Source organism: Solanum tuberosum, unplaced genomic scaffold (genome assembly GCF_000226075.1).
Source record: "Solanum tuberosum cultivar DM 1-3 516 R44 unplaced genomic scaffold, SolTub_3.0 scf00020, whole genome shotgun sequence".
NCBI lineage: Eukaryota > Viridiplantae > Streptophyta > Magnoliopsida > Solanales > Solanaceae > Solanum > Solanum tuberosum.
This window is the reverse complement of record NW_006238946.1, coordinates 831,337-844,556: the sequence shown is the minus strand read 5'-3', so window position 1 is coordinate 844,556 and position 13,220 is coordinate 831,337. Positions and strand designations below refer to the sequence as shown.

The window sequence follows — 13,220 nt, the reverse complement described above, 5'->3', positions numbered from 1 at the left end:
GTTTGGACATTTTCATGGTGGATGCAACTTCTATACTTAGTGATTTCCTAAAAAACTTTAAATAGATTTTGAGTTTGGATCTTTTTAATTTTAAATTTTAATATTATATTATATTTTTTAATTAATTTGTATTAGCCCACGGGCCGGCCCTACTTATATTTCTCAAGCCCCACAAATCAGCAGGCTTATTCAGGCCGGGCTAAAAAGCCCTTTTTTTAAATGGGCTCCAAAATTTTTAGCCCAGCCCTATTAAATCCCGGGTTAGGCCAGGCCGGCCCAACAGGCCTAGCCCATATTGACGGCTCTACCAAGGAGTAGACTAACATCATTCTTAACAAAGTCATAGCATGCAATAGAAGATGATTACTAAATAATTCTACCTGACGCCGAGATATTTTGTTAGCACGGCCTTCTTTTCGTAAATCAATGTCAACCTCAACATCATCTGTGGATCTTCCAAGTATGACCTACAAAGGCAAGTTGCCTTGGTCAACAATACACAGACAAAATGGGAAAGAATTGCAATGATCAGGGCCTGATTTCCCCCACAAAAAGCTGCAAAATCATAAGGTGTTGAAAATCACTATGAAAGGGAGAAGAGGTCATACCAATCAACACGCAAGATGAATAGGGATATACTAAGAAACAAAGTTGCTCAGACTCGGTTGCGGGTGTCCGATACATGTGCTGAACTAAAGATCGGATCCTTCATGAACTAAATTTTAGGATAAGGTGGGCAGGGATCTAGGTATGGATACGGGTGCAGCATTCAGCTAAAAATAATTTTTAAATATAAAAAATATGTCTAAATTATGGTGGACTACTTGAAAGGACATGAATGCACAAATTTCTGAAAGCATGTCCGAATCTATAATTATTATTAAGTACAAATGCATCTCTTTACTGTTTTTTGCGTGTAATATGGTTATACAAATGATATATAGGTCATGATAGACTTCTTCAGTGCATAGCACGTTCGGCCATGATGTTAACCAGTAAATATCTTTAAAGCACCTTCTTCTTTTTTTGAATCTTTAAAGCACCTTCTTGAAGCTGATGTTTTAACACAAAAATCTTTTAACATTAAAAACAACATATGCTTAAATTATGACTTCACTCTAGCCTTTGTCTCAAATTTCTCTATCGATTTTGGTTGAGTACCCAAAATCGTTTGACCATATCCCATATGGATCCCACGCCCACATCATGTCGACGTGGGTGTTATCGATGCAGGTGTGGCACCGAAAGTGAAGAGTCCACAGCAACTTGGCTAAGGAAAAAGGTCAAATCAATTAGCTGGCAATCCTTGTAAAGGTTTTCGGTAAGGAAACCAATGAAAACTAATGAGACAAATCCAAAACAAAACTCTTCTTTCTAGATACTAAACTAAGACTAACAACATAATAAACATGGCCTTGGCCAAGAGGCTGCTTTCCAAGCAAGAATCAGGCTATAGCTGCACAGTCCGTGTCAATGATACAAATGCTTGATGAAAGCCAAGGCACTCTGAGGAAGTACACAAGGGAGAAAGGAAATAACATTTTTTTCTTAAGGGACTCTTACAAGCATTGTTAATGGTTTTATAATATATTAATATTTACCCTTAACGTCATAACCCGAGTTCCCAATGAGTTAAGGATATTTTAGCAATCTTATATTTTGTAATAATATTTTTATGGAAATCCAGTCAGCGCCTTTCCCTCTCTACAAAGTAGGGGTAAGGTTTGTGTACACTTTCCCCAGACCCAACTTGTGCGATTACACTGGGTTGTTGTTGCAGTCAGCAGCTCTACAGCCAGGTGTCCTAATAATCTCGGTGGTCAAGTTACACAAGCTTAGTTTCTTCATAGGAAGAAGAAATTTATCCGTATATATTATTTGTATCTATTACTTTAATAGGAGGAAGACTATAATCTTGCAATGGAGCTTATGTAGCTTCGTTGGTGCATATACGACCTAGGGACTTTTTCCTGCTCATTGTATTATTAGGAGCAAGAAGATAGCCCCAAAAGGGAGCAATTGAACAGCCACATGAAAATGTCGGATATCAACTATACTATTAAAACTAAAACCTCAAAAGGAACAGTTACGTGGAAAATAGAAATAACAGATGTGGAAGAGAATTTCCCCAGCAGAAACAAGACAAATAGATAGATAGATAGAGAGTGTGAGTGACTGTTGGTGTGGGGTTGGGGTAGGGGGGAGCTGTAAAGGAGAATGCAGAAAGCATTAATATAATCAATCAATTGAATAACAAAAGATGCAGAAGGTCACAATCTGGGATATTTACCTCAGTCTTTCGGATGTAATGCTTCAGATGACGACCATATAGGATGGCAAAGGCCCCTCGAGAAGTCATGTCTCTTTGCACACCAGAACGACTACACTGTTCCAATCTTATGGTTGTCCTTCTAAAGTCTTCAGACTGATACTTGGACTCTGATTATCACATACCCAGCAGTTCAAGATTATAAAAATCTACACCACTTAGCATAATAATAAGCATTTTCTGTTTCACTTTAACATAAAAATATTGGCTTCACAATATAACGCACCCATTGGCTACATTTGGTAATCGACTTTTTTCTTGCTATGTGAATTACAGCCTTAAATAATTACACGCCTTTAAATGCATGGATGACCAAATATGGATGTAATCTTTGTATAAAATTGGCACATCAATCATAAGAAGAACAAACATATGTAAGAGTGATACCACAGAGAAGGAACATCAAGTTTTACACATCTGGTACTGCACATGATTTATCCCCAGTAAAAGCTATAAATGAACAAACTCCATTCAATTTCAAAGAACTTACCTTGCCTAGTTGCATATAAGTCTTGATCATGTGGATCTAAGTCCATCTCTAGTATCTGAAAAGTGAAATCGCGAAATCAAAGAATGTTATATCTAATTTGGTAACTCTGCAGATAAGATTAGCTTAAAGAAGGAAGCTTCAAGAATTACCATAGCTTCAACATCAGAAAAACATGGCACATCATCATCACTCTGAGGATCTTCCACTTCTGATGTTGAAGGGTTTATTGTTGGCTCTGTAACAGCTACCCTGACAGAACTTGATTCACCAAATTCTGGTGCCTCGATGAAAGTAGCTGGAGTGTCCCCCACCTGCCGCCAACAAATAAGCAGCTCTAAAGGTTCCATATGAAGAAGGTAAGCAATTTATGGAAGAAAGCATAGATAATATTTCATGTTTTGATACCCCTCGAACTCTAGCAATATCCTCCTCTAGCACATCATTTTTAAATACTACTGGGTTTACAGGCAATGATTTGCTTTGACCTGCGACTCCCACACCCTTGTTAGCAGCACCAGGAAGGACAGGTAAAGCAGTAGTACCAGACACCTTTAAATGGGCAGTACTACCAACGGCTGGCTGCACTGGTCGTGCTTCTCCAAATACGTTTGGTACAACCTTATTAGTCCATGCAAAAGACTTGCCAGAATCTTTTCCACGAGTGAAGGAGTTGACTCTTTGTTCACTTCTACTACAAGGCGATGACAGGTCTATGGAACTTTGACCAACTGATTGGGTGGCGGTAGAAGCAAATGATGTGGAAGGGTGGATAAGCAAGAAGATATCATCGTTACAAGGAATCTCTGTGTCCTCGGTGTTAAGTGTACAAAGCTTACTCCCATCAGTAGGCTGTTTTATATCAGGACTTAATGCTGATGTGGATGGCACATTAACTTCACAATCAGCTCTGACATCTTGACCATGTAGAGAAGAATTTTCCATTTCTGATCCTAAAGGATTGAAATCATCAGGATCTGTAATGTTTGTGTTTGATTCTTTGATTACTTCAGATTCATGGTCATCTGAACCGCCTTCTGGAATATCACAAGGAGAATCTGGGAGGAACTTAAAATTCTCTTTACACAAGTTGTCTGCTGAATCCTTGCCATCTACCTCCAAAAGGACGTCATCCTCATTTGAAAGATTTAAGAGGGAATCTGGGAGATCCGTGAACTCACCATCTGAGGTAGCTGATGAATCAATAAAATCAGTGCTGCCAGTCCTGGCTCCCAACATAGTTCCTGAAATGACAACAACATACACACATGAGCACTATCATTACTATTGCCATCATCAGGATATGCCCTTGTTAATGGCTTACTGCATATCTCCAAGACTCATACTGCTACATTTTCCACTGTGTTCCAAAGGAGGAGAATAGACTAAACAGATGGAAATTCCAGTGTATGAAATAAATAGTTCTCACCTGATTTTGGGGAGCGAGAATGCTGTCTACTTCCAAATCCACAAGGACCACTACAGATATTTTGATGGTTATCACTCCTTGAACGGAAGGTGGACAACTGTTTTCCATCAGGACTACTGAAGATCTTTCTCTCCGGAGATAACTGTGATAAGCGAGGCCTCTTAACAGCCGAGCACTTTTCAAAGTCAATGGAATTATCTTTAAGAACATCCGTAATTTCTCTATCTTCCATATCAGGCTGAAAAGAATTCCTCTCCTCTCTTAATGAAGTAGAAAGCCCCTCCAGAAACCTACTTTCTCTTAGAATTGCATCTGGACCATTATCGTCTACTGAGATTGAACACCTACTATTGTAGGCTATATGAGAATTAGCGATGGCAGGGGAGACAGGCATGTCTCCAAGTGCTTCTGGGAAAGCATGGCGCAAGATATCAAGATCTGATTCTTGAAGCCCAAGATCATCTGAGATACAATCCCCAAGCATACAATTCCCATCACGAGCCTGAGCTTCAATTCTTACATCCTGCCTAAAATCAGTTCCATGTCCATTGCAATCATGTAGATTTGGCTCATCCAGAAAGCCTAGATCTGTGGAATTGAAAAATTCACTTCGAAATTTCTTCCGCATAGTATAGTATCGTCTACGAATGCTGTCTGCTTTCCTCTTTCCAGCAACATCTTTGCTTCCTTTAAGATTTTCAGATCTGTTAAACTTTGACAGTGGATTGATCCCTGAATGCTCAAGCTCAACCATGCGAGCAGAAGCTGGAACTGCAACATCTGAATCATATAAAAGCGAATGCCAACGATCCTGCAGCTCTTGCAAAGTGAATTTGCGAGAAAATCGTACTGCTCCTTTAGCAAGTGCTTCTAAGGATGCACCAGCCTGCAGCATACAAGGAAAACTGAGAAAGTTTCTTTAAAAATCAACAACAGTTATGACTCAATCCAAAGCAAGTTGGGTTGACTTATATGAATCCTCACTGACCATGTTACTTTATATAAACTCATCTCTGGCAAATATTATACAAAATAATAATAAGATAAAAAGTAATAGAAGTTTGTTATATTTTTTACTGATATATAAATCTTTGGAACACTAAACAATTTCTAGAAAGGCATAGGGTGTAAAATAAAGTACTAACATGACTAGAACATATTCTCAACTAATAGGTATCGTTTATATAGATTTTTTCCTTCCATTGTGCCATATATTTCGCTAAATCTGCATGAATCCCAAGAGATTATAAGTCCTTCGAGACAACTTCCTGCCAAGTGATTTTAAATCTATCTCATCCCTTTTTAACACGTTCAAGCATCATGGTTTCATACCTAATGGACCAGTGCATCTTGAAGTCGAAGCAAGGCATGACCAAACCATCTCAAGTGACCTCTCATTTTATACTCAAATGTGCTACTATTTTCTCGCGAATGTGGTCATTTCTAATATTGTCTAGGCTTGTATAATCACACATCCATCTTCGCATCCGCATCTCTGCGCGACATTTTGAGACGTGTGGAACTTCAACAGTTCACCATTCCTCCCATATAAAATTGTTGTTCTTATGACTGTTCTAAACCTACTTTTCATTGTGGTAGGCATCTGTTATGACATGACACCCATGTTGAACCATCATATTTTGATTCTATGTGTAACATATTCATCATCATTTCATTCTCTGAGAACGACTACCTAAACACTGAATTGTTTGTATTTGGGTACCGCAATCCTGTCTAATCTCACCTCGATTTCGCTCTTCCTATGTTGACTAAGTTAGCCGTGCATTTATTCAGTCTTGTTGATAAGACTAAGCTATGAAGCAACTTAGAGTGCTAATTAAAAAAAAATAGATGTTGAGTAATGATATTCAAGACAACAATAAGACGATGAAAAGATAAGAGACAGACATTACTTCAAAGAAAATAACTGAAGTATTTCTATCAACTAGCCAACCAGCAGACAGCCATTTTATTTTATTTTTTTGATATGTGAGCCAAGGTAAAGAAAGAAAGAAATTAATTGTGCCTAGATGGAAATTAAGAAGAATATAGAAAGAAGATCCGATTCACAGAGACAAACTAAAAAATTTCCAAAGCTAGCCTTCAGTGTACAAATTGAAAAACTGCTAGTTCCAAGTAAAACAGTGAAGATGCACAACGAGGCTCAAAGCCAATCATCAAATCGAAGAACTGGAGTACCTATAGCAATCAATGTTTAGCTATTAACGACAATGATGCATAAGTGTCTTCCGGAACATTTTTCAAACAATAATGACGTACAAGTATCTACAATCACATGATCTATAAATATACAAAAGAACTAGATCATTTTATTCTACACACATCTCACACTCCCAGTCTGCTTGAAGCTAAAACATCCAATCACGTAATAAGCAACTGCTAGAGCAAAAAACACCTAAAATTCGCGGAATCTCTCGCATTGATTTGTTAAAACCCAGTATTCTCCTCTTTAACCACAATTTCACCAAAAAGATTTAAGAGCATGAGTTTTTGTCAGTCTGTGTACCTCGCATTTCCGGCAAATTATCTACCTTAGACTATCTAAAAAAGCCTTAGCATCCCTATATCATCCTATCAACTTAATTTTCCAATGTTAAAATAGATTGAGGTGTTTTAAACATTGAAAAATTGAAGAAACATAAACACAAACGTGCCAAATGGAGATACAACAATCCTAAAAAACAGAACGATCAGTAATTCATGCGAAAAAAATAACATCGAGTTGAGAAAAACCTCAATGGCGTTCTTTAGAAGGAGGTCATCTTCAGGAATCCATGAAACAGGAAGTGGAGCAGAACTTGCCATCTCCGACTTGTAAACCCTAAAATTCAGGTTGATTCCATAGCCAGGAAGCTATATCATTCTCAATTCTGATTCGAGAAAGCGAGAAAACTGATTTCTGGAAGTGGATTGGGGAATATTAAACTCACGGTGATGGTTCGGAATCGCTACTTTGGGTGACAGAGTGACATTTTGCGGATTGGGAAATGTTTTTATAGCTTCTATTTTTTTTGCTGTGAAGCGTTGTCACGGCGTGGGTAACATGCTTCACGGAATACTGATTTTTCCTTTCTCCGTTACCGTAATACTTTAACGTCCCTTTTTTTTTTTTGGCTAGATTTTCAATTTTTGGAACTTGTATTGGTCAAAGATTTTAAAAAAAATTCTTCAAATATTCAGTCAAAATAAATTTAATTAGATCTTAAAAATCTGATCTTTAATTATTTTCAAGTTTTTAAAAGTGGGCTTAGACCTGTTTTGAAGTTTTGAGATTTTCTTTCGTAAGACTTTAAACTTTTTTCCAAAATATACATGTCTCAAACAATTTCAAATACTCAAATTATTAAGTTTCAAATCTCTTCTTCATTTTAATTAATTTAGAGATTATAACAGATTAAAAAAAATATTTATATCCTTAAAATAAATAAAAAGTAATCTGTAAAACGAACTTGGTATTACCGTTCCAACTATGAAATATTTCCATTGGCTTTAGGAGTTGGGCCTCATTGAGAGAACATATAAGTATTGTAATATTCAGATTTCATTTAATTTTCAGCTGAATGAAAATAAATTTAGTACTGTTAAATTTTTTTCAAACTCTGTTATATGTTTTTCAAAGTTTTACATGAAAATCATAACTCATAAATGTTGTAAAACAACTTTCAAACACAACTATTTTCTAAAATTAATTCTTCCAAAACAAAGTTCTAAAGAACACAATTCCCTAATTATGTGTCGACTTTCTAACAAGGACAATGAAGGAATTTTCAACTAAATATCTTCTATAGAAAATCATGTTACAAGGAAATCAATATTTTTTATGCATATGTAATAGATGATAAATCTTTAACCACACAATTTCCTAATAGCATCCATAGTGCCAAACGGATCTAAGCAAAAGCATATTCGGGGAATTATTTGACTATGCCAGTTCAAACGAAAGTTGTATTGTTGATACCTTTATCCCTGCAAAATCCTCTTTAATTTTTTTCCTAAGAAGAAAAAATGTGGATGCACATATTTATCAGTCCAAATTAAGCTGCTAATTAAAACAATTCATGATAATATACGAAGCTTATAAGTGCATCGTTACAATTGGATACAGCTACCAAATACATACATTTTTAACATGTAATCTATGTGGTAGATCTAAGATAACAAGTACAGTGAAAAAAATTGATGAATCAGATAATTCAGAATGACCTAAGTAGAACTATATAGATCTTAAGTTATATTTAACAGCTTAGCTCCATTGATGACAAAATATTAAGAACTAGATTCACAAATGAAGATACATATTGCATAACATTCTAAAAAGAACCTAGTGGTATGGACAGCTAACAATCAAGTCGAAATGGAAAATTGATTAATTGAACATACGTTCAAGGCATCACCCATATATATAGGAGTTGAAACACCTAGAATAATAAAGTGCTTAATACAATAAATAGGACAGGAACCAAATCCAGACTCAGAGCAAAACCTAATTAATTAGATAAAGTAGTAGTGTTTGCAGCTTGCAATATTTAACTTTTTTAGTAATAAGATATAATTTGGGAAGTTGATTCGAATAAGTAACTCAGCATTTAAGGTTTTAACGTCATTGCTGCAAATTGATATCTTCAGGAGAGACGTAGATCACGAGAACCAAATCCTTCTTCATTTTGAAGATTGGGGTGCAATGGTTGTAGGCGAAAAGCATAAAGGTTGTGTACTCCATTCGCAAATGCCACAGCAGAGTTGTAATGCCCCTCATTTTCCACTACACCGTACTTCGGATCTTCACATTTTGCTTCCTTTGATAAAGCAATTACGTACTTTTTGTGTTAGTGAACAATTCCCCCATTAATCAACCAAAAACAAATAAATCAGCATATGAACTGAATTTATAAAGAGATACTTACCAAGTCAAGTACGAGGTTTCCATGTTGCTCTTCTAAGTTCCTCACCTATTTTTGTCATATTGAAGAACCCTTGCACTTTGTAATATGTCCCAGGCAAAATCATAAGAAAAGTAGAATTAACAATGAAAAACTTACCTTCTTCCTGCAGGTGTCTGTTTGATTCTTGATCACGTGGTACTGTAGGAAATCATAGAGGCTCTTTTAGTGAAGTACGTAAATAATACATGTGGAAAACTAATTCTAATTTTATTTGATGACGATGTAAAACACAAAAAAAGAACACTAAAATGTAGTTTGATCGACCTATCATATGATCAATTACATGAATGAGTCACCAAAATATTACTGCTGTACTATTCTTTTCGTTTCAATGGTCTTCTCTACCAAGTACTGATTCAAAATGGGGGAGCAAAATCTTGTAGCAAGACAAACAATTATAGCAATGAAAGGCCATCCAGGTACAGAAGAAAGCACATTAGCTCACTCCATAGCTACCACTTACATAGACGGAGACCATTTTCGAGATTACACTAAGCCTCTTCAACAGGCCCTAATGGTATCATCCCCTGACTAACACAGCCATCAACCTTCTAAATGAATTTTCTTATGATGCAATGTGACATACTGCTTCAACACAACTAGAATTGGGCCTCAACGTAGTTGTAGTGTCGCCAACCGTTTTAAAAGGCTTGTTAAGCTTAGTGAATGCTTTGGTGCACGAGTTGCTATTGTTGAGTGAAAGTCCAATGATTTGGGCTTCTGGAGATTGAGGGTTTGAGCAGAGGGCTATGTTTGAAAGATCAAGTGTGTCACGCATTGTGTGTGGCACAAACTAGCTACATGGCTTATGGAAAAGGTATTTGAAGTGTGTTGTGATTATGATGTTGGAGAGGTTCCAAAAATTGTTGTGGACACTAATGCTGCTGCTGATCAAGGGGTTGAAGCATTGGTTCCTTCTATTTTAAAGTTTCTACAGTTAGGGTTTAGTTTTAATGATGACAAGCTTAATGTAAGTGCTTTCTATGTATGCAGGATTACGCAGCTCAACACATAGAAGCATATGAAGGGAAGTCAAGTAAAATAGCTATATGCTAATATACCTGTATGGGAAGAACTCAATCAACATTTGTTAAAGAAGGAATCATCTAGAGTGAGCAAAATTAAATAAGAAGATTCTGCACTTATTAAAGCTCAAGATCTCAAGGCAGTAATCAAATGACCTCTATGGAAACAAGTAACAAAGCACATATTTCTCGCCAAAACTCTAGAAGCTAATCAAGTCCAATTGAAGACTATGAAGACTTACTCAACGGCTGCATGTGAAAGCTCTACACTTATTCTTGGAAAGAAAGAGTAGGATATAAAATTGAAAGTATGTGGAATAGAAAAGAATTTTCTTCAGGAAGATATTCAGGAATTGCAAATGCAACTTAATAGCATGCGCAAATCCTTCGGTCATAGCTCTATCAGATCTAACCAATCGAATCATGATATCCAGTCAACCAGTAAAAATCTTGCCAGTGACAAACCTGCCTCTAGTAGGTCTACATATCACGCTGTCACTAATAATACGAAGATAGATTACTCAACTAGCTCAGGTTAGTCAACTGAAATGAATTCTAAGAGAGACAAACCTAATTTAGGCAAGTCGACTTATCAATTAGTCACTGAGTAGCAATTCTTTCAAACATATCATTTTTGTGATAGAAGTGGTCATGAATTTTATAAATGCATATTTAGACACCTAGACACTCCTGGATGGACCTAAACGTATTACAAATAACCTTGAGTCTAACCATGAATGCTCAAAGCTGCACCTGTCACAAAATGTTTAGCATTTTTGGCAAGTAGAACAAGACCAGCTTGAAGAACTATTAAAATCTATGTTGCTAGAACTCTTCAATAATGTCAAGGGGTGTGTGTCGGATTCGCCAAAAGTAGTGTATATTTGGAGAATCCGACACGGGTGCGGCATTGAAAGTGAAGAGTCCGCGCAACTTAGATTAAAATGGCAATGTTGTATTCACTAATGTTTAAATTAAATTGGTCCAAGCTAAAAATATTCGTTGCCTATACTTCAAATAAATGTTGAACACTTTTCTGTTCTCGAGACTCAAAAAAAAGTGAACTTTGCCTAACATTTAATATACACTATTTCACAATTTTGATACAAGAAGATATCCTGAGTACTTAATTTAGGTCCATTTAGCTTCAGAAATGAATAAAATTTATTCTAGATTAACATAACCCCAAAAATGTAAAGAGTAAGGTATGAATAATAACCTTTCTTTCACGAATCTCAGCTACAGATTCAGTGATGTTCTCCTGCAAGTGGCATAGTTCCTGCAAATTGAGTCCGCTCATGTCTTCCCCTGTTCTCTGCCTATCAACAGACACTAACATCAGCCATTTCATTATTATTGCTTGATTACACATACCAAAAAAAAAAACTGATCACATAATAAAACTCATTAACCATCCTTCAATTGCTCAAATTATAAAGTTAAAAACTGTGTTATTAATACAACAACATATTCAATATAATCCCACCAGTAGGGTTTTGGGGAAGTGTAGAGTGTACGCATATCTTAGCCCTAACTCATAAGGATAAAGCAATTTCAAATAGCTTTGAAAAAGGGAATACAAATATGGGTGAAGTAACAGCAATGATATGCAGAGTAGTACACAATATGTACAAGAAAGAACACTAACGAAAACGAAATAATGATCCTAATATTACCTTATCTCTCTTCTTAGCTTGTTATTGATTTCTTGCAATCTCTTCAAGTTTTCTTGCATTTTCTGCACACATACATTCAAATTACAAATTGATTTCAATTTCTAGGGTAAGAGTATACTAAATCAACGCTAAACCACAAAATTGAAGAAAATTTAAGAAAGTATACCTCGTAGTGAGTGCTCCAAATATCAACTCCAAGTGCACTCTGATACTGATCAATCATCTTTTTTGTCCTGATAGAAAAAATAAAATTAAACCTCTTTTTTTTCAATAAAGTAATTTTTTTTGTGTGTGTGTGTTTGAGAACATAACATACGTAGTGTTTGGGCTTGTGTACTCATGATATTTCCTGGTGCTTGATAGCATGATGAGAGAGATCTTAGCGTCACAAAGAACAGTAAGTTCTTTAGCTTTCTTGAAAATACCATTTCTTCTCTTGGAGTAAGTGACCTGCCTGTTTGTCGAGTTTTCAATCTTCTTGATCTCAATTTTTCCACGACCCATTGTGGAGGAAGTAGAAATTGTTGTAATGGAGGTGATGAAACAAGGGTCATGTTCATTGTTGATGAATGATGAAGTTAAAGAGAGGAAAAAGTGAAGAGAGATGGGTGGGTTAGTAGAGAAACTATATCGGGAAAACAAAGATTGAAGTGTAGTAACTGCACTACTATAAGCTTTTGCCTATTTTGTGAAAGTCTCTCTGGCTTTCATGATCATTACTGTTTAACGTGTGATGTCGGCTTCTTTGACCAGGACAACTCCCTATTCACCATTACCTAAGGCTTTTTTTTAAAAAAAAAAAAAAAAAGTAAGGTTGTAAATTCCGTTTTCCATCTTCTTCTCTATTCATCATCTCCCCATCTGTTAGAGCGGGTAAAAGTCTCACATTGATTGGAGAATGGACTGGTGGTCTCCTTATATAGACTTGGGCAATTCTTCCCTCAAGAGCTAGCTTTTGGGGTTGAGTTAGGCACTGGTATCATATCTTTATATGATATCAGAGTCATGTTCATTCCCGTTTAGGCTCCTAATCCACGCTCCAGCCGGACATGAGCGTGAAGGGGGTGTTAGAGTGGATAAAAGTCTCACCCGTTCAATCAGTCCATCCGACTATCATGTAAAATTCGATTTTGAATCAACTTAAAAATTAACTTAAAGAGGGGAAAATTGTGTTAAAAGAGTAACTTATCGATGTGGATTCTTCTCATATGACACATATAAATTTACCTTTCTACCTTAGTCCCTTAAAGTTTTAGTTCTTGATGCTTTAGAAGTGCTAGAGAACCAATACATAAATAAGAGAATTTTGA

General features: G+C 36.1%; 2 protein-coding genes across 4 annotated transcripts in view; both read right to left on the bottom strand.

The window, feature by feature from the left end:
* The window catches only part of LOC102601992 (uncharacterized), a 14,077-nt gene extending 6,828 nt beyond the window's left edge, over nucleotides 1-7,249 (bottom strand). For 2 of the 3 annotated variants that reach the window (XM_006340629.2, XM_006340630.2), the window contains exons 1-7: nucleotides 7,000-7,249; nucleotides 4,246-5,131; nucleotides 3,225-4,060; nucleotides 2,969-3,130; nucleotides 2,820-2,874; nucleotides 2,291-2,439; nucleotides 381-467 (exon numbers count right to left, since the gene is read on the bottom strand). In XM_006340629.2, the coding sequence (XP_006340691.1) occupies nucleotides 381-467; nucleotides 2,291-2,439; nucleotides 2,820-2,874; nucleotides 2,969-3,130; nucleotides 3,225-4,060; nucleotides 4,246-5,131; nucleotides 7,000-7,071 (2,247 nt within the window). In that variant the 5' untranslated portion in view covers nucleotides 7,072-7,249. The remainder of the gene's footprint in view (nucleotides 1-380; nucleotides 468-2,290; nucleotides 2,440-2,819; nucleotides 2,875-2,968; nucleotides 3,131-3,224; nucleotides 4,061-4,245; nucleotides 5,132-6,999) is intronic. The other variant, XM_006340628.2, reaches the window with a different exon arrangement.
* A 1,361-nt stretch (nucleotides 7,250-8,610) lies between these two features.
* LOC102601659 (floral homeotic protein DEFICIENS-like) lies at nucleotides 8,611-12,589 on the bottom strand. Its single transcript, XM_006340627.2, has 7 exons — nucleotides 12,227-12,589; nucleotides 12,077-12,143; nucleotides 11,911-11,972; nucleotides 11,454-11,553; nucleotides 9,306-9,347; nucleotides 9,171-9,215; nucleotides 8,611-9,062 (listed from the first exon to the last, which is right to left on the bottom strand). Exons 1-7 carry the CDS (start codon nucleotides 12,412-12,414, stop codon nucleotides 8,889-8,891), a joined length of 678 nt encoding a protein of 225 aa, XP_006340689.1. The 5' UTR covers nucleotides 12,415-12,589; the 3' UTR covers nucleotides 8,611-8,888.
* Nucleotides 12,590-13,220: the final 631 nt, after the last annotated feature.